At 37.2% G+C, this 26,955-nt stretch overlaps 1 protein-coding gene across 1 annotated transcript in view; it reads right to left on the minus strand.

The window, feature by feature from the left end:
- The window catches only part of LOC121413472 (probable dolichyl pyrophosphate Glc1Man9GlcNAc2 alpha-1,3-glucosyltransferase), a 75,251-nt gene extending 59,386 nt beyond the window's left edge, over positions 1 to 15,865 (minus strand). The window contains exon 1 of the mRNA XM_041606298.1: positions 15,787 to 15,865. Coding sequence (XP_041462232.1) covers positions 15,787 to 15,854 — 68 coding nt within the window. The 5' untranslated portion in view covers positions 15,855 to 15,865. The remainder of the gene's footprint in view (positions 1 to 15,786) is intronic.
- Between the last annotated feature and the right edge of the window lie 11,090 nt (positions 15,866 to 26,955).

Raw genomic sequence — 26,955 nt, forward strand, 5'->3', positions numbered from 1 at the left:
ATGAAAATAATTGATTTTCATGAAAAATCCAAGATGGCTGCCAAAATTGCCAATTTGGAACCCCATGGGACACGATTTGACAAAGGGAACATCAAGATTCATTAACTATACACTTCAGGCAATACAAAAAATGTTGGTTAAAAAATATACCATGGGGATGCACCCTATCACAACTTCTTTTTTTGCCAGCTGCTTGGGTTGATATGTCATCTCTTTCATAGAAATTCTGAATGCCTGTAAGGACATCATCATTTGTAGAGTACCAAAGTGATGTTAGTTGTCATGGTGTAATGGCGGCCTGGTTCTAAACAAAATAACCTGGGGCCATTTCATAAAGCTGTTGTAAGTTAGGAGCAACTTTTCAGAATGACTAGTGATCCTTTCTTATATGCTAAAACATTGCCAATTTATGATGACATTTACCACAAGGATCATCGGTCGTTCTTACAGTCGCTCTTAAGTTACGAAAAGCTTTATGAACCAGTGCCTTTTTACGACTATCAGAATGATGGTAACAACCAAGGACAACACAAATCATTTATTTTTGCAAATACAAATGTGTAAGACGATCATGCAGCTGCGACTAGGTTTAGAACCGGCGATTCGATGTTCATGACATTATGACACCACCCTTTGGTCCTCTTTAAATGCGCATGTTCCTTTCTATTGGCAGGCGGCAGGAATGATTCTGAGAAATCTTGATTGCAAGCTTCTGAACAATTTTTTGGCATTTACAGGGGCTTTAATAGCTCTGCTCATGGTAGCCTTAAATGCATCTTGAGGACTGGTGCTCTTATTTTGACAGGATCCAGAGGGTCGCTCAACTACAAAATTCGTGACTGATGGGACATTGACATAGGTTTTAATAGTTTCCATGGAACTACGTGTATATACCAAGTTCACATCATATGTAAAACAGTTGATGCACACTCTAAGGGGACAAGAAAACCAAGAGAATGATCTGGACCTAAAAAATGACTAAAAGCTAGGGTGAAACAAACCCAATTCACCTGCACTCAGCTTTGCATTTTAGCGATCATATTCAGTTTTCTCCTTCTTTCTGGACTGGGCACACAATGCAAACTTATTTTTTGTTGTTCAATGCACTGCCTTTGATATTCAGACTGTTTTTTCTGACAGTCAGCATACTGTTCTCCAGCTTTTAAGCATTCTTGTCTCTCTCTTTGCTGTCATGGACAGCTTTAAGGTGGCATGGTTTACGAACTGTATATGTGACTTATGGGACATGTGACTTATGGGACTGAAATGTATGTCCCCCCAGTATAGCTATTTCAAGTCCAATACAGATGCAGCTTGATTTGTTGAAGCAAGCATGTACTATGGTAGATAAAAAAGTCCAATACTTGTCTCCAGGAGTCTATGGCAGCATATGAGGGAAACTTAATGCTCAAAACTGTGACTTATGGGACATCAAACATACACACCTTGAAATGTATTTTGTGCCTCATAGTTTCACTGCAGCGTGTAAAACAATACAGCTAATGGTAAATTATTGCTTGGAGGTCACATGGACAGTGGGATTTTTCATCAGCACCCTTTGCTTGCCAGGAGCCAAGGATGGGTGAAAGTTGTACATTTTCTATGAAATCTTAGTACCACAATGCAACAGAATGTACATTGCGTATTTTATGAATGAATGAGGGTATAGTAAATATAAGTGTGTTTTTGTAAACCTTAAACTGTATACTTATAAACAGTATAAACAAAATTGCTCCGAAAAGAAATTTTTGAAAATGGAAAAATGCAACATTTGGCTGGAATTGACCAAAGGATAGTCAGACTGTGTACTTTGTTGTGATAAGGAGATGTTTAGTTCCTATCAGTAATAATGGAGTTACAGCTCCAAGTATGAGTCAAGGTGTCTCCAAATGTAACGTGAGTAACCGTGGAATAGCCCATAACTTTCTCATTGTTTGTCAGATTTTGATCAAAATTTAGTTGATCTGCTTCTTTGTTTTTTCTGTTTCAACACAAGCCTATTTATTCCAAAGGTTTCATTCCCCTTTAAATATCAAAAGTGGTGATAAACATGTACAGGATACCAAACCACTGGCCTACATGTATATTTCATAAAAATATCTGTTTTTTGCAGTGGTACCCAGATCACGATAGATCCTGCAGTTATTGATTAAAAAAAAAACTTAGTTATTGTACAATAAACAGGAAACATAACATGAAAAACCAAATCAATTTCTTAATCACAAAAGGGGAAATATCAACAACAATCTAATAAAAAGATTGTATTTCTGAAACGGATACCGTACTGCAAAAAATACCCTATGGTAAAAAAAACACACTTATATCATACTGGTGAAAAGAAATTGTCACACACTAATAATGTCATCATGTTACATCAAAATAGAGAATTATTCACTGACAATCAACAAAAAATGCCTACAATATTCACAAGAAAAGAAAAATAATTCCACGAGAAAATATCAATGACAATATCCAAATGGAAAAAAATACATTTATGAAAATGATACTGCAAAGAAATCTGTCACGGGAACAAAAAAAACTTTAATCATATCTGTGAAAAAAAGCTTCACCATCTATACTAATATACTTCGACAATATACTCAATAAAATCCTGTCCTTGGGGCTATAATGTATTATATTTCCCGCTGAAATTATTGGCTCATCCGTTATGCTATTTTCATGAACTTTCAGTCAGGCGCCCTTGCATTGGCCTCAAGGGATCGGGACGAGAATGCCCAGTCGTGGGATGTCGGATGCGCTGGAACCACCGATGTACTTCAAATGGCATTGTTGCTCGGCCGTCATAATCGCCTTCCCCGAAGCAGTGAATTATTGCAAAGGGTATAAGAGAAATTGATGACATCCGCACGAGAGATGAGGTATTACAGAATAAGAGCATCCCAGAAAGTTACAAAACAAAATTATGAAATGATTTTATGTATATTTCACAGAATTTTTTTTCACCCACAATAAACTAGATAAATTCCCTTAATATGAAATAAATATGTAGGCGTACGCGTACTCATTTTCGCATTAAGATTCAAATCTAAAACTAGATCATGGATTCTCAACTGCATAGTTCAGCCAAACATGGAAATATTTCTCTGCCATTGACAAACCAAAGAATATAATACAGCAGGCCTACATTTCAGGAGAAAAAAATGAATATTTTATTTTCAGGAATACTGCTGGATGAACTTTAATAATAATAACATTGCAATTATTAAATTGGGATTTATCATGGCTCCTTTTTTAGATTCTAGGGCTCTTTTGAGCACTTTTGAGGTGAAATTGCCCAAAGAGCCCCCCCCCCCTGCAATTTACGTTATCATGAGCATGAAAACTGGATAGATGGGTGACTTGGAAATGAATGTACTTCCAGCAAAAACCTGACATGCATGGAGTACAGGCAAGAAATTGTATTTGATAGAAATAATATAAGAAAAACAACAGATATTTTGCAATATAAGTCTATGGGCAGAGGCAGAAAAACAATGCAAATTGAAGACTTTTTTTATTACCGCGAAAAACAAACATGCATCAAATATATCAAACTTTTACCAAATTTTCTATCGCATTTTCACAAAAATTTGTCTCATGAAGCATAATCTTTTTATCTTATGTTACGTTGAATTCAAACTTGAAATAATAATGAACCTTAGATTAACCAAAACATAACATAGAAGAACAGACTTAAGTATCTCTCACATGATCCAAACTTTGCAAAACGCCAGCCAACCATCACTGTAGAACTTCCCTACCATTTCATTCAAAAAAATCTCATCATCAACTGCCGTACCCTAACCTTACTAATTGGAACAGAAGACATGTTTTTCTTTCCCAGGGGCGACATGATAAAAAGTGAGGCAGCCAAAATAAATCTAGCCTATTTTGAGCTCCATCGAAAACAAGATTTGGTGTCAGCTGCTCCGCTGGATGCCCTCATTTGTTTTTCTTGGGATTCACAAAATGATCTTTGCATCCACAGATGAAAGACAATTTTTTCCCGGACTTTTTAGGGGCGACTTTATTTTCCGAGCCCGTAGGGGGAGGATTACCCGCCGTTCCAGGCTAAACAATGTTCGGTGTTGTGGAAATATATGTAACGAAGACTGGTAATAAAGTATCTTTCATGTACAGCTCAATGAGCTCTGTACATAAAACAAATAGAAGCTACTGTACTCCCTTCGCTTCCCCCTGGGTTTAATTTATTGCAATGAAGACAAATAGGTGCAGTTATGAATGGAAGTATGCACACCTCGGTCACATTTACTCAATGGTGGCCGTACGGCGAGTCGACAATAGCTGTTTTATCATTTTTTTGTACCAGCTATACATAGGTGGTTTGAATAAAAATGATTAAAATGGCTGTTTTCGACCGTACAGCCGCCGTAGAGCAAATGTGACCAAGGTAACTATAGACGATCTCATTCAGAATTACAGCATGTTACACATACATGTATATAAGGGGCATTTATTTTCCCTATTACATGCACCTTGACTAAAAGGAACACTTTATACATAGTATTTGTACCTGTGTGGCTCTTTCTTGACTTCTATTCCCCCCCCCTCCACAAAAATCAATATACATGTAGAGTGAACTGAAAATTTGGGGCCATTAATTTCGTTTTTAACCTGACATAAAGGATCACCTCAGAATGTATAACACCTGGAAGTAAATGTAGATAGTCTGATGTAGAAATGTCTGATTTTTAGAATAAGGAATATATAAATCATTATTCTCTGGCAAGTCCAAGGTAATGAAGTCCACTCAGATGTAAAAAAAATTATCTTGAATCAATTTAAACAACTGCTATAATAGTGGATCCAAAGTGTTAAAGCATCTATTTCCAGCATAGGAAAATTTAAATGCAAATTTATGCAAGAATGTGTGCTTTCATTTGCATTTATAATCTAAAACAACACTGTACATACATACATCTGGGACAATATCAAAATATTCATAATCTTAAAATCAGATTAATATTTGATTTAGTTCCTTACTGACTAAAAAACCCTTTTAAGGTCTGGATTAATTTGCAAAATTTGGTATAACAGGGTCAGCTCATTAAAGCTAGTTCATAATTGCATTCTGCGCATGATCAGAAGAAGGTCATTGGTACTAAAAGTGACATGGTGGTTTAATATTTCATGAGATAAGCACCAACTCTGATGTCTTGATTATTCTATTCTTTTGAATTGTGTTTCTTATTATTAGATCGACAAAAACAAAATTACGTCCACTGACTGGTATATTGCATTGCTATAATAACATGCTATTCATTCAAAGTAGAAATGCAACAAATTAATACCTTCATATAGTCTTCATTGGTGCACATGCTATTCTAGTCACCTGGGGCGGTATTCTGAAAACGTTCTTATCTTACTTTTGTTCTTATCTACGTCACTTTCTTAAATTGGTATTCTGAAAATGTTCTTATCTTTTGTTCTTATCTTTGTTCTTATCTTGCTTTCCATCCAATGCTGAGCGAGCGCATAAGTTTACATCTCACGCATATAATACCAAAGCGCGCTAAAAGATAACAGAATGTAGATAAGTGGTATTCTGAAAACGTTCTTATCTTTTTTCTTTCTTATCTTTCACGATATTTAAGATAGCTAGAGGGTTATCACATCTCACGATGTCCGTGTTTTTTCTTGCTCAAAATCTATGGCCTCTAGTAGTAACAAGTAGGCCCGCAAGTATTCCTCCCACCATTTCTTTCATTCACCCTTTATTTTGGCCGTCTCTTTTTTCTATCCCTTTCTTTTCCCTGTTTCTTTCTTCCTTTCTATCTGTCTGTCTTTCTTTCTTCCTTTCTAGCTGTCTGTCTTTCTTCCTTTCTATCTGTCTGTCTTTCTTTCTTCCTTTCTAGCTGTCTGTCTTTCTTCCTTTCTATCTGTCTTTCTTTTCTTTCATTCTTCATTTATGTCATTTCTTTTGTTCTGTTTGAATCTTTTAATTTATTTTTTTCTTTTGCTTTGTTTCATTTATTCTTCATCTTTCTTCCTTTTTTATTTTCCCTTTTCGTTTTATCCCTTTCTTTTTTTTCTTTACTGAGTCTTTTTTCTGCTTTTCCCCAGTTTCTCTTCCTTTTCTTTCTTTCTTCCTTCACTTGTTTGTAATCTCTATGAACTTTTTTCTTTATTCTTTATTCTTTCCATTGATTTATTTTTCGTTTTCTTTTCCCAACTTTTCGTTATTCTTCTTCCATTCTTTCGTTTTTATACATGTTTTTCCTTTTTTAATCATTCATTTTATTTTCCCCCCTTTTTCTTCCTTCCCTTTAATAATTCTTAATTTTTATTATTTTTTTATTTCTGCTTTGTGACACTTTTGTGTCTTTTTTTACTTTCTTTCTTGCTTTTTCTTTATTTTGCTCATTCTTTTTTCGTTCGTTTCTTATTTACTCTTTTTCCTTACTTTCTTTCTTCTCTCTGTCTATCTTCTCTTAACTTTTTTCTTTATTCTTTCCATCGATTTTTTTTTAGTTTTCTCTTCCCAACTTTTTATTTTCTTTCTTTCTTTCAATTTACCTTTCTTTCCTTTATCTTTTTTGTAGTCTTCATATTTGCGTTAATTTTCCTTTCATTTTTTTCTCTCATCTTTATTTCTTTGTTTAATTTTCTTCTTTTTTCTCTTCCTTCACTTTTTACATTTTTATTCCCTTTAATCTCTTTCTTTTTTTTCTTTCTAACTTTCTTTCATTCGTTTTTTTAGACTTTTTTTTCTTTTTCTGTTCCTTGTTACTTTATTTTATCTTATTAGTGTGACCTTTTTCTATTTTTGTGTGTATTCCCTTTACTTATTTTTTTTTCTTCATTTTGGTTCCTTCACTTTATCATTGATAATTGTTCTATTTCTTTCTTCCTTTTCCTTCTTTTATTCATTCTATTTTCTTTCTTTTTTATTTTTAAATTCTTTTTGCTTGCTTTCTTGTGTTTACTCTTTATTTTTTCATTATTTTCTGCTTTGTCCATTTCACTTTTTTTCTGCTTCATTCTGACCTTTTTCTGTCTTCTCACTTTCATACCTACTTACTTTCTTTCTTCATATTTTGTTCTTTATTCGTACCTGCTTTATTACTTTTATTTCTTTTTTTGTGCACGTGGACATCTCGAAATAATAAAATCAGTCATTGCGTATAAAATGCCTATTTCGCGCAATGCGGCAGAAACAGTGAACGCGCAGCGCCAATGATATTCTCTTCACATAAAGAACGCTCTTATTGGTTAAACTGCCAATATAGAGCGCATTTTGATTGGTAAAATCTTAAAAATGGGCATGTTGGAGATAAGAAGGGGGCAGTCCTAACAGAGATAGGAACGCGTTAAGAAGATTTTCAGAATACCGATTTGCAATGATTTTAGCGTCTTCTTATCTCAATGAGATACGATAAAAGATAAGAACAAAGATAAGAACGTTTTCAAAATACCACCCCTGGTCTATTCAATTTCTTCATTCGGCTATGTAAAGCACGCTTATATAGTATCTTGAATTGAATTGAAATAGAAATAATGAAAGAAATGAAAGGTCATACCAAAATTGCCTATGAAGTAACTGCGAAATGGTCTGTTAAATGCAAATTATGCAATTTCAATTCTTCAAATGTTTTCTTTTTTTATAATATACATATTGAATTATCATGCTCTAATAAAATTCATTTACTTACTTTCGATTTCTGAACAACAAAACAAGGTGCTAAAATCTAATAAGTATTCTATTGCATAACTAAATAAAAGTGCTAACCAATTGCCTAATACGTCTGGGACATTACAAAGTGAATGGAAAATGCATAAAATCAAGTAAGGCAATGTGTTGAATTATTTTCTAGATAATCTGTTAATGCATTTTGTATTTATTTATTTTCATTATAAATTTTTATTTTGTTTCCAGGCAAAAGACAACAAGAATATGTAGTACAAGAGGATGAAATTACCATGCCCTAGTGCCTGACGATTCTGACTAAAAGAAATCTAATTTCTGAATATAAAGCTCTCATTACTAGTCGGGGTTTAAATAAGATCGGTATAAAATGGCAATTACTTATTCAAACAAAGAACTTAATAATAAATAGTTTGTTTCCATTTGCAACTCCATTAGGTGAGTTTAGTAACCACTGTTACAAACCGCATACATTTGTATTTCCGAAGGTTCGTAATTCCGAAGGTTCGTTAATCCAAAAACGAAATGAGGTTCTTAATTCCGAAGGTTCGTTAATTCGAAAACGAAATGAGGTTCGTAATTCCGAAGGTTCGTTAGTCCGAAAACGAAATGATTAACGAGCCTTATTTCGCTTTCGGACTACCTTCCGAACAACGAACCTTATTTCGTTTTCGGATTAATGAACCTTCGGAACAACGAACCTTATTTTGTTTTCGGATTAACGAACCTACGGAACATCAAACCTTGTTTTGTTTTCGGATTAACGAACCTTCGGAATAACACCAAAAATATTCGGATTAACGAACCCTTTTACCTTTTTTGGATTAACAAACATCGAGGTATAGGCAATTTACGTGTTTCGGAATTACGAACCTTCGGAATTACGAAGTGTAACCGTTACAAACACATGTAAGCTTGTGACCCTGATGTGACCGAAAACCACTATACAAACCAATGCCGGGAACACATCTCTGCTCGCTGGATCCCCGATCTTAATTTTTAAATAACAGTTCATTAATTTTATATTTATTACTTAATATTTATTTGGCTTTTAATCAGAATTACACTATCATTTGCAGTGCAAAATACATGTACATGTATTATAAACGCTCACATATCACCCCCATCTTATATTCGCTGCACTGGCTCCCTATAAAAAACCGAATTATCTTTAAGATTTTGTTACTTGCCTTTCATAGTATTCGTGGATCAGCACCACAATACAGTCTTTCATTTACCAATCACTACAGACCAGGCAGATCTTTGCACTCATCCACCTCTGGCTTACTTGTCATTCCGAAAGTTTCAACAACTTGGGGGGAAAGATCATTTGCTTTTGCATGCCCCACTTTGTGGAATAGCCTTCCTGATGACATATAAAAATGTACCTCTGTCGAACCTTTAAAAAATCTTATAAAAACTTTGCTATTTAACTCTTAGCTCTTTATGCGCCTTGAGCACTCTACAGAGTGGATTTGGCGCTTTACAAGTCTCATTATTATTATTATTATAATTTCATCAAATTTATCATTCACATAATAAAATTGACTTGAATCCATCAGTTGCTTTTCTTTTCTGTTTCATACACCCCATTGTGGAGAAAACATTGGTAAGTTGACAAATCCCGAATGGTTCATTCCAGTGTTGTACATAGAGCTGTGTGTCTTCACACTGAAGGCAGACCGGGACAGCTGCGGGACTGCCTCGCTGCTATTACTACATTACATAATGTATGGTTTGAGAGCAAAATTTTGTCGCGGAATTGTAGCGAGGTGAGGTTATCCTGCCCAGGGTAGTTTATTGCGGGTCTGAGCATTCACACAGAAGGCAACACTCCACAGTCGCAGGAAAGTCCCGGGACTGTAACGGTGTTTGAGGCCAGTGTGAAGACAGTAATGAATGTAAAATCAAAGAATTGTGAAAAGCACCAAATCCACATGAGCTGTGGAACAGAACACCTACAGATGTAGAGGAATGTGACATTGAGGATTCATGAATAATGATGAATGAAAACTACAGTTCAAAAGGCAATTTCAAACAGAATAGTTTTGACGGCAATTTTTAAAGGATCAACAACATATGAAATATTTATTGTATTTATTGCACGGACACAAGAACTGAATAAAGACAATGAGGTTGCAGGTGACAAGTGACTGAAACACTATCAAGGTCAAGTGTGTTAGTCTACATGTACGTAGATCAAGAGCATTAACACACAAGGCAAAAGCAATTTTGTGTCTCGCCCACTTATAGAAATAACCAGAAATATCATGATATGCGAGGGCAGCAAGAGAATTATATCGAAACTTCATTGTGAAATGACTGGGATGGAATAACACTTGCACGTAAACTTTAATGTTGACCTGAAAATGACCTTTGACCTTACCATGTGACCTCCGATGGCAGCCTAACATGCAGGTCGCCGAAGTACATTTACCATACAAGTTTGGTTAAAAAGTGACTTACAGTTGCGGAGTTAGGTGTCATAAGAGAGTCTTGCATGTAAACTTTAATGTTGACCTAAAATGACCTTACCATGTGACCTCTGACTGCAACATGACATGCACGTCCCCCAAGTCTATCTAACATCCAAGTTTGGTTGAAATGCAACTTACGGTTGCGGAGTTAGGTGTCATAAGAGAGTCTTGCATGTGAACTTTAACACTGACCTCAAAATGACCTTTGACCTAACCGTGTAACCTCCGACTGCAGTATAACATGCAGGTCCCCCAAGTCCATCTACCATACAAGTTTGGTTAAAAAGTGACTTACAGTTGCGGAGTTAGGTGTCATAAGAGAGTCTTGCATGTAAACTTTAATGTTGACCTAAAATGACCTTACCATGTGACCTCTGACTGCAACATGACATGCACGTCCCCCAAGTCTATCTAACATCCAAGTTTGGTTGAAATGCAACTTACGGTTGCGGAGTTAACCCTAAATAGACTGGGCTATTTCGATGCCTAAGAAGACTGGGGGGGGCTGAATCAGCCCCCCCCTTATGATCTCGGCCGTAGATCGCGATGAAATTTCGCACGCGCGTTACCCATGGCATTATCTACAAAAACCAGAAAATCAAATTCTGCACAAAATCTCATTGCTAATCAATTATGCTAATTTATGCGTAAAATCAAAATATTGCTTTAATTCACTAAATAATGCCCTTAAAATGCTAATTTTTGGTTAACAGACACTTTTGAAGCTGATCAAATGTACTAAAAAAAATTTCAAAATCACATGAATTTTTTAATGTATTTTATTTGTTTTCTAAATTTCTTATGTATTTCTTTGTTTTTCGGCTTTCTGTTTTTTATTGTTATTTTAATGGAAATTGTCGGGGACTTTATTTGGACCATAATATGGAATTAATTGATTTCAATCAATAAAAGGAAAAATAATGATACATTTATGAATTTTGGCTAAAAACTCTATTTGCATTGGATTTGTACACAAATTCACATTATTTTGCAATTTTGGGTCTGCATGCACTTACGAAAAGATGCGTAATTCCGAAACCACGTACCCGGGGGTCGCAAATTAGGTCTCAAAAGTTGCGCGAGACTTGAATGTAAAAGTCAGTCAGCGACGTGGTCAAAAAATTTTGTGCGGCGGATTTATCACGAAAAATGTCGAGGTGGGGGGGGGACTGAATAAGCCCCCCCAGTCTTTTAAGGGTTAAGAGTCTTGCATGTAAATTTCAACGTTGACCTGAAAATGACCTTTGACCTTATCATGTGACCTCCGACTGCAGCATAACATGCAGGTCCCCCAAGTCCATCTACCATCTAAGTTTGGTTGAAAAGCGACATACAGTTGCGGAGTTAGGTGTCATAAGAGTCTTGCATGTAAACTTTAACATTGACCTGAAAATGACCTTTGACCTTATCATGTGACCTCCGACTGCAGCATAACATGCAGGTCCCCCAAGTCCATCTACCATCCAAGTTTGGTTGAAAAAAGACAAAAGGTTGCGGAGTTAGGTGTCAAAAGAGAGTCTTGCATGTAAACTTTAACATTGACTTGAAAATGACCTTTGACCTTATCATGTGACCTCCAACTGCAGGATAACATGCATGTCCCCCAAGTCCATCTACCATCCAAGTTTGGTTGAAAAGCGACTTATGGTTGCGGAGTTAGGTGTCATAAGCAGAGATGCTAACTGATAGCTCAAAAAAATCCTGAAAACCCAGGCCGGGGGTCCAGGGGCCCGCCCAGGGCCCCTGGCGGGGTCAAGGGCGAAGCCCCCTGAAGCTGGAACGTTTTCTTATTCTTTAGAGGGCTGAAATCATTAATCTACAGTAGTACATAACAAATAATTAATGACATAATAAACTTCATATCATAGGCAAGAAAGGTGCTAAAAAAAAAAAAATCATGTAACCCGTACTCATTACGGTACGGGTTAACCTGCTGCGGGTTAATATGCTGCGGCCAATGGGTGCGACTCGGGACGGGTGTATGTAGCAGCTGGGGTGCCCTTTTTCACTCACTGTACTCATCGCCATTTGTTTTTTACTCCTTCTTCTAAATCTCTGACACATCCTTCTTCTTCTCTCTCGATGATTTCAGACATTTGTAAATGGTGACTGGGAAATCAGGGTCGAAATGCAGTCCACGCCGATTAGCTGAAATCCCGCGGCAGACAACCAATCACTCACGCAGCAGCAGGCAATTGCAGCCACACCGGGCCGTGCTTCGAGCGGTTCTACCGGGCGATCGCCCGACTGGGATAGCGCTGACACCCGTATCCCTGCAGGGTATAGGGCGGCGTTTGCAACTGCTACAATGTATTGCTCGCGCGTACCGTGCAAGTACAGTACCAGCTAAACTTCATGCTGCGCACAACGCTAATAATTTTCCGTCTGCGCAAATTGGCCATCCAAAATTGAAATTGCGCTCTCCGTAGCGAACTCCGTGACAAGATTTGGAGGGGAAATTTTTACGGATTTCACTTTGACAATCGATTTTTTTTCCGGAATATTTTTCAGCAAAGGAAAAAATCCGGAATTCCGGAAAAATCCGGAAAATTAGCAACTCTGCATAAGAGAGTCTTGCATGTAAACTTTAACGTTGACCCGAAAATGACCTTTGACCTTACCATGTGACCTCAGACTGCAGCATAACATGCAGGTCCCCCAAGTCCATCCACCATCCAAGTTTGGTTGGAAAGCAACTTACAGTTGTGGGGTATGTGTTATTACAGGTTTGTGATGGACGGACGACAAATGGATCCCTATTAAAGTCTCGCCTTCACCCCTGGTGGGAGAGACAATAATTATTGCAGAGATTGACATTTTATTGTTACCATTTTTCAATATTTACCTATCAAATCTAAAACAGAGTAATGCGCACCCTACATGTACATTAGACATGTGCCGAGATGCAAAATTCAATCTCAAATTAGTAAAAGAGCCCCGGTGCGTAGCGAGGAGTTTCAGCAAATATTACTTCAGCAATGAAGCGATGTTTGCCGACTACTTCGAAATCCAGGGTCAAACACGGCCCGGTTAGTATAGTATATACCAGGCCTGGTATATACTAACCTCGTTATGTGAGTGGGGTGCGTCTAGCCACTTGTTCACTGCAACCATCCTGCCTGTGGGGAATCTACAGGTAGGACTATGGTATGCCAATGGTGTACATAGCACACACTTTAAACAAATCATTAAAATAACACTTTTGCGACCAAAATTACTAATTTCCATACAGTTGCAATTTATTTTTCATTAGTAACTTGGGAAAATTTTTGTATTGACCAGAGCGCTCAAAAACTTGAATTTTAGGCACATTTTTGTGTACGCCCTCTATTGGTGGAAAGTATGGTAAGAAAATTTTCATTTTTCAATCTCTATTTTCAATTTAGAAAAAACAATGTTAAGAATCAAATTTACATAAGAGCCCAGTTACATGATCAGTAGAGGCGCTGGTCCAAAAATTGGGATTGTCCCAGAAAACAAGGATATCCTTATAAACCAAGACAAATTATGTCTTGATAAATTGAGACTGTCCCTGTAAACTGGGACGATCCCAATTTTCTGACCAGCGCCTCTACTGATGATGAATAGCTGTATTGGAAACTGACAGTGTCACGAGTGTAAGAAAATCAATTTGTTCAAAAGAAAAAGAGAAAATAATCCAAACATTGTCAACCTTATTTTGCCACACATAGATCTAGAGATGTAATTGAGAACAAGGTTATATTAACCTTGTTCCACTTCTTCACTGCTACCACCCTGCCTTTGGTGAATCTACAGGTAGGACTATGGTATGCCAATGTTGTACAGAGCACACACATCAAAAAATCATTAAAATATCACTTTTGTGACCAAAATTACTAATTTTCATACAATTGCAATTTATTTTTCATTAGTAACTTGGGAATAATTTTTGTATTCACCAGAGCGCTCAAAAACTTGAATTTTGGGCATATTTTTGTGTACGCCCTCTATTGGTGGAAAGTAATATGGCAAGAAAATTTTCATTTTTTGATCTCTATTTTTAATTAAGAAAAAAATGATTTAAAGAATCAAATTGAAATAAGAGCCAAGTAGTATGAATAATAGGTGTAACGAAAACTGTCAGTGTAAAAAAATCAAGCATTTGCCCCAAAGAAAAAGAGAAAATAAGCCAAAAATTGCCACCCTTATTTTGCCACACATGGAGATATAACTGAGAACAAGGTTATATTATAACCTTGTTCATTGACACTCATGGTTTCAAATCGTCTCGTGTGTGAAGGATTCATATGCACCTGGTGCACGCGAATCTTTCACACCCTTTTTACTAAAATAACTATGACTTTACATCGTAGCTAAGCATTATATTTATTCTATGACACTTACCGAACCATATGGATCGTTTGTTGAATTCTGTTTGGTGTTGTTTTTAATAAAATAAGAGCATTTTTCGTGATCTTCACGTAGATGCCTCTTGATCAGCGTTGATATCAACTTTTGCCTAAAGAGGGCGCGCGATATTATTTCAAAGTAAGTTTGAAAGGATACTCGTAAAATTATGTCACTCTCGCCGATGAATATTCATTAGATCGTGGTCGTGCGTGTTCAATACACACTGAGTGCATGCATGCAGAGAGTTTTTATTGAACACGCACGACCACGATCTAATGATTATTCATCGCGAGAGTGACGTAATTTTACGAGTGTCCTTTCAAACTTGGTTCTTAAGTGCCTACCGTACCTTTGTTTACGGTGTTGCAAGCTAGCTGCATTCTAGGCGATCAGCATTATTTTCTTGCTCGTTCAATCCACTTTCATCATCATCTTGTCAAAAGATGGCGTACTTTACCAATAAGTATATACATGAGATGCAACCTGTTGATTTTTGGTACAATTTCCTATTATGCGCTGACGACTTGAATTGAGAATGTTCGATACGAAAAATTGCTTTTCGATTGTTGTTTGCGTACTTTCCACCGCAGTATTAAGGACGGATCGAACGGAGTATCCTGGTTGAGACTTGGAGGTAAGCGATAAAAACACTTTTATAAATAATTTCCAATTCATTAAAAAAAAAAGTTAAATCATAAAAACAAATTTCCATTAGTGGAGAAATACTCAAATGTTTGGCGTTTTTTATTCCCTCACATTCGTGTGATGAATGAAAACATCAAAGTCCACTATGAAACCACATGCGTTGTGCGAGGTTAGTATTACTAACCTCGCATGTTGTGTGAGTGATTCATTGAATGAGTGCCTTGTTCATTGAACGAGTGCGTCTAGCGCTGTCTGCGCGATCGCCCGCCCGAGTAAAGTGCTTACTATTAGTATTACTAACTTGAGTTTTATAATATTTCATTTGGGCAAAAGTCCATGATATGTATGCAGGTGTCGCGTGCACATGATATTCCTTCGCACGTGAGATGAATTGAACCCATGGCCTGGTTCGTCGAGCGATTGTTTACCAGACCCTTGTCAAACGTTATTTCACCAACATTATTTACAACACATGGGACCACATTAATAAAAAAAACGGTACTGATATGAAGAATCGACAGCTAATATTGATCGAAAACGTCATAGCATGCATATAATTGATTCTTAACTGCAATTTTATAATTAAAACATGACACATATTTATCAGAATCTGCTCGTTAAACTTACTATGAAGGAATAAGCAAGCATTTCAATGTGGAAATACACGCCACGACGACCCAGATGTAGGCTGCCATTTTAATGAATGCCTCCCTCTTTAGTTTTTGTTCGAACAGTATATGATTGAGTTTAAAGAAGAAATCCTTTTTTTATAGTTTTATATCTAAAACAAAAGGGAAAAAATGAAGTGAGTCAGTCATTTATTCTTTATAGGTTTCATTTTCTCATTTGCATCTTTGTATCAACAAAGGTAATCCTATCGTCTTATAGATAATAAAGGCTAATTCGTTTACGTTAAAAGGAAAAAAAAATCACGTTTTATAAAAATCGGACGTCACGGTAAAATAATAAAAGTGCCTAATAATGATGAGGATCATGATGATGATGATGATGATGATGATGATGATGATAATGATGATGATAATAATGATAATAATAATAACAACAACAGTTCCATAATAATCAATGCAAAAATATAGCTTTCCCACTTTTCTTATTTTTCTCTTTTTTTATTTTTTTAATTCCAGATTCGTATTTATAGGGCTAATAGCAGTTGTTTCCATTCAACATTTCTCAATTTCTATTTTAGCGTATCTTTCGTGTAATTAGTCATGAGGATATTCACCCCAATTTGTTTTTTTGTTTGTTCTTATGGTTTTAAACGATTAATTATGTATGTTTCTAACATAATTCGGTGGTCTATGACCCATAAACTAAGCTTTAGTTGGTTAACGGGTTTCTTTTTTCATCTTTTCTCATCCATGCTGCAGTTTACTATTGTAATGAAGTACAATGTTGTGTTTATTATTCTTTGATTATTAACATTTTGTTCTTTGCTCTTTACTTGTATAACAATGATTTTCTGTTGATGCTGTGGATTAAAACAAAGTAAAGATTCATTCAAAATAATAATAATAATAATAATGATAATAATAATATAAATTAATTAATAAATAATAAATAAATAGATATAAATAGATAAATATAAATGAATGTAAATAAATAAATATAAATAATGATAATAATAAATAAATATAAATAAATGCATAAATATATAACAAATATTTATTTATATTTATAAATATATAAATATAAACAAATATGAATTATAATAATAATAAATATAAATCAATGTAAATAAATATCTCGGAATACTATAGAGGCAGATCAGTTGAAAAATCAAGAAATTGAGAAAATTGAGGCAGAGTATATCAGGGGAATTCGGAAGGTGCTCAAATCCAAACTAAATGCTTGAAACATGGTGAAGGCTGTTATCACTTGGACAGTAGCCCTAGTGAGATATGCTGCTGGCATAGTTGAATGAAACAAGCTTGGACTCGAACACTTGGACAGGAAGACAAGGAAGTTGCTATGCATGGGATGTTACTTACAACCTAAGTCTGATGTAGATAGACTTTGTGTCTAGAGAGAAGGGTGGACGTGGTCTGGCTGGAATAGAGGAGACTGTAAGATATGAGAAATAAAGCCTATACTGCTATATTTAAAGGCCAGATGGATACTATAGCATAACGGCAGTCAAAGAGTCGATGAGGAAAGGAAAGCATATGACAGCGAAACAGCTGAAGGCTGATCAAAGGAACATGAGATTGGAAGGATGGAAAGAGACAGACAGAGGAGTTTGCTGGACCAGAGAGTTGACAGTGGCTGAAACGAAGAAGTTTAAAGAAGGAGACGGAAAGTATGCTTGTTGCTGCTCAGGACCAAGCAATTAGAACACTTTACCGAAGAGCCAAAGTAGAAAAAGGAGCACACATCTCCCTCATGTAGAATGTGTCATGACGAAACGGTAACTCATCTGGTGAGTGAATGTAGCAAAATGGCACAGCTCTGACATGTCTGATGAGTACGAAGGAAGGCACGACGGAGTAGCAGCTGCAGTTCACTGGGGTCTGGCCAAGAAGTACGTACCATTTACCCCATGCAGAAAAATGGTACGAACATCAGGCAGAGCCTGTAGTAGAGAACGATTATGCAAAACTCTTATGGGATTTTAATATCCAGACAGACAAAGTTATTGAAGCTCAGACGACCAGACATCGTTCTCAAAGAAGAAGAAGAAGGAATGCCTCATCATAGATATTGCGATTCCGGGAGACTGCAGATCTTGCGTGGCGTGAAGATGAGGAAAATGAACGATCTGGCATGGGAGCTGATAAGGATATGGAAGGTGAAGACTAAGGTGGTACCAATGGTCATCGGAGCCTTAGGAACTGTGACAACAATTAAGACACAGAAGCTTACTGGCTGTTTTAGGAATCGAGGTGTCCTTTGAAACGATACAGAAGGCAAGCTTGCTTGGAACAGCTCATATCCTACGGAAGGTCTTGAATTAGGAAGAGAAGTGAACAATGAAAATAGGACCCACTTGGTAGAACATAGAACAATAACCCTAGATCTCTGGAAGAAGTCCGGTTGCTGTTTAATATACCAACAGAACATTATTTTGTTGACAATGTTAATAATAATACACAGAATGTTTATGTAGAGGATATACGTAAACATCATTTTTTAATATTGTGTTGATCACTGAATAGGTAGGTAGGTAGATAGATAGATAGACAGACAGACAGATAGATAGATAGAAAAGCTATAATAATGCGTAGACCTTGCATTAGAAAGTGTTTTCATGATTCAGTTATTAAGAACAAATACCGCTAGAAAGTGCGAGCAGAGAATAGTTATTTTACCCGTTTTAACGAATCATTCAATAAATTGTCACTCTATCGTGTCTCCATATTGGTTTCTGAGCATATCAGACAAGCGAACTCTCAAACGGTCTCATTCGAGTTCAAGGCCAGTCATCGCAAATCGATCATTGATCATAAATGTTTATTTTCATTCAATACCTAACATTGCATAAAAATTATGCTCCACACGGCATGTTTTCTCAAATGATCACACTTTCGACGTGGCTGCCGGCGTGGCTGCTGCACATCGAAATCGAATATTCAAGCAGTTTGGGGCGCAATTTCTGTAATAGGACGAAGTGGTGATGGCATGTAATAACCGAGCTCTACACACGTGATCATCTTCCTGTATGTCTCCTCATCGCCAAATGTCAACAGAATTAAATTTCACGACTTCATCGACGCCCCGGATTTTTCGGCGCGCAGAAGTAGTACCAAACAACAACAAGAACATTTCAGATATTCACGTCGGCCTTCGAATTGCAATCGGAGGAGTTAGAAATCTATTAATACGCCGCGATATAATTGGGCGCGTGAATGTGGATAGAATTACTCCCTTACGATTGCTCGCCAAGAGAGGCAAGTATCAAGTTGTAAACCCCCAAAGATCTTTGCTAACACCGTTCTTAGAAGCTTTTCTTGGACGCCATTAACAGCGCTGGATGATCCGCATGCATTATGACGGATTCGCAGTTCTTCCGAGGAGAAGATTAATCAGGAGAGAGTATCTCCAGTTTGACGAACGCAAGGGTATTTTGTTTACGAGTAAAAAATGAGATAATATGTAGATTAAACCACATTGACGGGTTGGATATGACTGTCTGGAGATGCATTCACTTTTTCCCGTTTTAGTTACTTCCAGTATAAGTGAAGACTTTCCTCCCCATCATATCGAATTCAATAAAGATTCGAAGGGGAATTTCCCTAAATATTCATTTGAAATTTCAGCACTGACAAGTTTCTCCTTTTGATGTAGGGGGGGGGGGCACATTCCACACTTCACTGATGTTAAATCGGTCATTAAGCCAGTTCGTAGTTCCTTCCTGCGCATGATCAAAGGAAGCTCATTTGTACTAAAGTGACATGGTGCTTTAGAATCTAATGAGATAAGCACCAACTTTGATGTCTTGATTATTCATATATCCTTTTTAATTGTGGTTTTCATTTACATCCACAAAAAACAATGCGTCCACGAACGACTGGTATTTCGCAGTTTGCCAAGTACATTGTGCAACATGCTATAATATGCATTCAAAGAAGGAATGCAACAAAACCCTTCATAAAGTGTTCATGGTGTGCTATTCTAGTCACCTGGTCTATTCAATTTCTTCATCCTGCTATGTAAGGCATGCTTACGTAATATCTTGCTTTGAAATCTGCCTATTATAATGAAAGAAATGAAAGGTCATTTGACTAAAATTGTCCATGAAGTAACTACGAACTGGTCTATTGGCTTCCATACTATTTTGTTGAAAATAGGTTGATCTTTCCGTTATATTTACAGGCGTGATAGTGTTAAGGAATATTGACAAGAACATAGCGTGTTTAGAAGAACACCGTTTATTTCTTTTCTTCACATTCCTAATATCATCCCTAAGAATGAATTTATTTCTTCGTTAAAATTAATTTTGATAATGCACTGCCCACACTTGGCTTATTCATCATGCGTATTACCTCCAGTGGACAGGACTTGTGCACTCCAAAAACTCCGGTGTTGATTTAACACCAGCCCGGAATCTATATCTGTCCACACCAGAGAAGTATTGAAATAACACCAGTTTGGAATCAAACTGATGCTGTTTTAATACTAATTGGTGTTGTATGAACACAAATCTGGTGTAAGACCAAAACCAAACTGGTGTTGTTTAACACTTCTCTGGTGTGGACATAATTATATACATGTAGATTCCGGGCCGGTGTTAAATCAACACCGGAGTTTTTGCAGAGTGTAGCTTTAGTGACCCGAGGAGAAGAACTGAAAGAAGAAGAAGAAAAAGAAGAAGAACAACAACAACAAGAAGTGATCATCCAATATGATGAGAGTCTTGAGCACTCTACAGAGTGGATTTGGCGCGATATAAGTCTATTATTATTATTGATATATGCCCCCTCTCTCCCTTTCTCTATTCAATTCGGACATACCTTCCCACCCCAACCCACACAAACACACCAGCGATTTCTTTATCTAATCACCATCACCCTCCTTAAAGGGTGGAGTGTCCAGTCCATGCAACTACCGCCCTCATCTTCATGCACAATGATGTAGGATCCCACCCCACCAACACCTAGACCTACGTCGATACCCCTATGGAGTCAATCGATCATTCGATCGATCAATCAATCAATCAATCAATCAACACTCTAAAAAATGAAGTGCTAATTCAGCTTTTAAAGAGCGTGTATAGTGACTGCACTTCGGAGTGCTGATTTGTCTAGTTCAAATTTGAACGAGAAAATCAGCAGTCCGAAGTGCAGTCACTATACACGCTCTTTAAGAGCTGAATTAGCACTTCATTTTTTAGAGTGAATCAATCAATCAATCAATCAATCAATCAATCAGTCAATCAATCTATTCCGTATAGCCCCACGCCCTCCCACTCTCACTGTCCCATTCCTGGCAATCTATATAGATGCCCTTCTGGGAACGACTGCAATATCTTGTTCACCTCCAACCTTTTACAAGAGTGTAAATTCGCGCTTTTCAATGATCACGGACACGATACCGTGGATGGTAACCCCACTTCACCGTATAGGGTATACTCTTTCCCTGGTCGAGGGGGAAGGCGATCGGATTCGGATAGCACCAATATCGATTTATCTCAACGATTTGATCATCTCTCTCGACTTCTCATCACCATCGTCATCTCAGATCATCTCAAGTTTTGAAAATGGGCCAAGGCGGGGAAAGGTAATCGTTACCACTGGATCGTTACTAGTCGAACAAGTTCAAGGTACACGTTGAACCGCCCTCTGCATTATGTCATTTCGTGGGCGCCACTAAGATTGAAATCCGCGACACAAAGCGGAATGGATTATATGATAAAAATGCAAAGTAACATTTGAAAAGTTTGGCATGCATTGGCAGCACTCCAATGTTATTTGCTCCGTTTATTGGTATCAAAATATCTATGCATGATTATGATATTGAGCACAATATTTATACTCTTATTCTAAATTCAGGTCTATAGCTTTGTGTCTTTACGTATTCCTTCAATTGGAGAATGAAATGAGTCGTCATTGGTGAATAGTTTTCGATAATAATGTATGTTCGATGTATAACATATACGGAAGTCATGTACGTATTTTAGGCTCCCTCTTCAATAGCGGGAAAATGGCATATGAGTACTTCCAACATGCCCAGTGGTATAAAGTCTTCAAAAAGATATATAGTATAGTAGTATAGTATGGTATTTATTTCAAACCATACATATCAAACACAAACAATGGTATAGAGTACAACATCACAGAACTCAAAATGATATGTTTGGGACCCCAGTGAAGCACAGCTTGTTAACGGTCCCCCCTTACATAGAGTTATATAACAAAAGTAACATATTTACAATGAGTATAACCTAAGAACAGATGATTTAACAGTACAATAAAAGGGGTTGGTTATAAAATAGTGATGTTTCAGCTTGCCCAGGGCAACCCTGGTAACAGCCTAAATGAAGCAGGGTCAGGACATTCCCCAAAGTATCCACAACCTCATTCATTATAATCGGTCCAAATTTGAGAGTGCATAAAAAAATGCTTAATAGTTTTGAATTTGTTTAATCACCCGGTCTGAAGTAAAAGACTACACTTTAATCTCAGCTTATTCAACAGGAATGAGACGGAGGGGTCTTATTATTGATATAGCAGGGTCTGAGGTAAAGACTACATTTTATATTCATTTTTACAGGGTACACATGCAGTAAGGTGTTGCAGTTTTTAATTATTTTTTAAAGACTATGCTCTTTACCTATGATTTAGTACAGGATCGTAGTTTAGAAGGATCTTGAAATTGTTGAAATTTTGACAGATTTGCACATTTCCCGGCGTGGCTTTTGCACAAATGCCGTCGTTTGAACAAATCCTGTCGAAATTTTGCACATATACCGTTGTTTGCACATAACACGGCTCCACAGCCCTCAAGCAACATTACAGTACGTCAAATGAGGCGTGACAATAGCATCATATAAAATAACCAGGGTCTTCTTGGGTAGGAAATAACGAAGGTTTGATATCAGTCCAACATAACGAGAAACTTTAGTACATACATTATCAACATGATCAAGGTGGGTTTTCCAAGAGACATATTCATCAACCGTAACACCTAGAAATTGCACATGTTGATTGATCTGTTGATTGCCAATAACTAAGTGACGAACATCATCAGGGATTACCCTCCCTCTAGACCTAAATAATACACATCGTGTTTTACAGGTATTTAATAGCAGTTTGATACTACAAAACATGCATAGAGTTTACAAATTTCAGGAGTAACTGACTGCATTAGAGTATGAATGTTCTTGTGAGAATATAATAAACCCGGTATCGACAGCAAAAAGAGAGAATAGGTAAATAATTGAGACGAATTGATGATATCATCAATGTAAATAAAAAACAATAATGGGCCAAGAACGCCGTAATATACAAGTTTTTCTTAGGAGTATATCGTGGTCAATTATGTCAAATGCTTTTGTCAAGTCTAAAAATATTCCAAGGTAATACTTCCCATCATCAATTGAAGTAACTATTGTATTTACCAAATTTAGAACACCCATGCTTAGTGAACAATTTTTACGGAATCCAAATTGCTATAGGGTATCAAAATATGATCAAAAAATGATCAAAAAGTCATTCAATCTTTTGTAAACTATTTTCCCTAGAATCTTTGAGAATATTGGCAACAATACAATGGGTCTATAATTCTCAATGCTTTTTGATCATTCTTTTTGTATACTGGAACCACTTTTGCTATATTTCATAAGGGAGTGAGTGGATTGACCAAAGTGATTCCAATAAATGTTTTCTTCAATTTTCACTTGAAATGGAAGGATCTGTTACAAACTTTAGGAGTAATTTTGTGATTATAACGAATTTTGCGGGGAAGGAGGGGAGGGAGGGGGGGGGGCTTATTGCACAAGAGCCATCCCCTTGCTCACCCCCCTTCGCGCTGCGCATGGTAATGATTTCAGTGAGGCTTTTTTTTATACAAAGTAGATACCTCTTGGAAGGCATGAAAACACCAGACGCGCCGTAGTCTGGCAGTAACTACGAGTGCTAATGATTTTTTTTTTCAGCAAACCTCACATCATGCCCATGGAAACTTGGTAATATCAACAAGGTTATTTCAAAGAAAATAGTTGGTAAATGGGGCAAGGACTATTTTTTAACGAATATTAAAATACCATCACCCCCAAATTACCCTCGGTCGCCACTCGTGCGTACAGAGCTACTAGACGTACAAGTGAATCGGCCCCAGGCGTAACAATCTGAGTAGATTAACGGGAAGATGAAAACAAGGAAGAATGCCGGAGGGCGGGAAAAGCCGGCCTCTCTATTGTGCAATGATGCGGACGCGTGCTTTTACCTTAATGCCTTGAGATCATGAAGGGAAATATGAAATGGAATAGAGGAAGGAGAGAGCAAAGATAAAACATTAAAAAATGAAGGGCGGGAAGAATGGTGATGGTGATGTATCTAGGGGAAAAAAGAGCAAAAACGCGCAACGGTAGCCTACATCGTTTCCATTATTATCATTGCCAAATTTGCACATCTTTCAACATTTTCTTACATTTACCTATCAACCGGGGACGTCCGGGCGCTTCCGGTCCAGATAACAATTAAACTATGTTTTATTTAAGTTTGAGCGCATGAAGATGTGTGCTTTTGTGGCAGAGCGTACAGGAAAGAGAGATGGAGGGAGAGAGAGAGAGGGGGGGGGGATGGGGATTTGGTGGAGAATCTAAAGTATATGTTCATATCTACGTAAGATAGTTTCATTATTCACATTTTGTCTTTTAATATGACAAGTTTGTGAGGGGAAGGTCAAATCGAACAAATTTTGATTTTTATAGAGAAGATGTTGCATAAATCTGTGCCAGGCGTATTTCAGGTTTTATCCACTTGGTCTACAGGCAGATGATCTAATTCTCAAATCATCAATTTGGAGGGAAGAGCGAGAAGGGGAGAAGAAAGAGAGAAGAAAACTAGTGAAAAAGAAAGAGGAAGAGAGACAGAAAGGCAGACAGAGTGGCACGAGGATAAAAATGGCTTTAAGGGATTATGATTATCATCCTACCCTCTTCCAACAAATATGGTGCACCTGCACAATGGAAATTTAATCTGTTTCATTAATTTCTAATGAATTCGAATACACCCTCTCCCCGAAACTTGCAAGGTTCGCAAAATTGCGTCTCCCTCCGAGCAAGTCATTAGAGATCGGTAAAACGATGAAACCAGGGTCGTTCAAAGGAAAATATTGAAATGCTATCCTTCAAGATACTTGACTTACTAGAAAGAGCTGCTAGCTTTAGAAAGGCGACCGTAAAACATGGAAGCTATAAGAAGCCACCGAGATATGTTCAGATAATCATCTCGTCATGTCTACATCCCATGGATAAAATGACCAGATGACGAGAACTCGGATCTCGTCATGACTACATTCTGTTAGAAGAGGTGATCAGGGGGGTGTTTCATGAAAGTACTTGTCGGACGTTTTATCCGACAAGTCCCATTTTATCCGACAGTTACCATAGTGACAGTACCTCTCAGCCAATCAACATCAGAGAAAGATATCAGATCTGACAACTTGTCGGATGAAAATGTTGATGAAACACTCCCCAGATGACAGGAACGACATGATATTGACTCCGAGAGCTCATTTATCGAATCATCTCTCCTTCTGGATGTAAACATGACGAGATCTAAGTTGATGGCATCTGATCACATTTTCAAATAAACATAGACACGACTACATGTAGATCGGAGAGCTTTTCATCCGATCATGCCGATCCCCTCTTTCTCAGGATGTAGGCATAAACGAGATCTAAGATTATGACATCACATCATCTCTCCTACAGGGTGAAGACATGATAAGATCAAAGATTTTTTCTCCCACATGATGTTGACATGATGAGGTCCAAGATCACGTCATCTGATCACACATTTTCAGGATGCAGACCAGTAGCGAACCTAGGATTTTCCAGAGGGGGGGGGGGGGCAAATTCGCCCGCCAAAAAAATTGACAAGCCCCCCGAAAAGTTCTTCAGGGATCAGTTATGACTCGTCAGGGGGGGGGGCAGGGATACGTCCCTTGCATGGTTTGTGACTCGTCGGGGGGGGGGGCGGTCTGCCCCTCATAGGTACGATAGGTCTGATGCAGACATGGCGCGAACCGAGATCTTGTGTGATCATCTTTTTTTCAGGGGTATAGACATGGCGAGATGATTATCTGAACATCTCGGGGCACTTATAAACTTCCATATAGTAAACCGAAAAATGTGAAAAGTCACATTGGCGAATCCGACTCCAGACCGATCAAAGCTATTACGTTATGACAGACCATCCTTCGGTTTGGAGTCGGTTTCGTTTATGTGGCTACAGTAACAAGGATAACAAAATAACATTTTGCAATGTACCTTTAAAAAAGATCGTTAATGAGAAAGATGTCTGCCTGCTGTTAGCGTTGTTGCGTGCGCCTGTAATCCATGCTACTTTAACATGTTTAAGAGAAGTTACAAATCGATGCAAGAGGTTCGAGCTCTGGTCATGTCTTTCAGATGATGACGTTGAAGGTCATTCCCAGACGTAAATAATCATATCTGATTGATACACGTCTGTTAAAACTCAAACACACACACCTTCACACACACACACACCCTCACACCATCTCACACACACATTTATATTTCCTTATATACCTAGTGTTCGATATATAAAATTGAGGTTCATAAAAATGTCTAAATTTGTTAAAGTTAAAAGAGACATGTATGGTTGCCTTTTTCCGGATTATTGCTTATTTTGTTTACTATTTTTACTAGCTTACGCACCTCCCCTCCAGCACATCAAATCGGCGGGATCTCTTCATTTAAAATGAACAACAACCATTTTCTCTGAACCGTTGAAAAAAAAATGGTTTCCGAATTTCCAGCTGTTGGCGATATAGAGGGTTCTTTTTCATAAAGACTTCTTATTAAACGAAATGCACAATTTAGATAACAATTTTACTAACAGCCAAGCGGAATGAGGGATTCAAGTATATTTTAACTATTACTGTAAATTTGTTGTATTAACAAGTTTTATGAAACGGACCTCAAGTATATACCATCACCTGTCATGTATTGATCGGACAAAACACTAAATCATTGGAAACAACTAGACCTATACGGTTTTTTATGAAACGGTAAAAATGGACTTTTAAACTCCCACTTGACAAACTACCAAGCATGCCTGGTTGGACAGTACCACGCTCTCTCACTCATGT

The sequence above is a fragment of the Lytechinus variegatus genome, chromosome 1 (genome assembly GCF_018143015.1).
Source record: "Lytechinus variegatus isolate NC3 chromosome 1, Lvar_3.0, whole genome shotgun sequence".
Classification (NCBI taxonomy): domain Eukaryota; kingdom Metazoa; phylum Echinodermata; class Echinoidea; order Temnopleuroida; family Toxopneustidae; genus Lytechinus; species Lytechinus variegatus.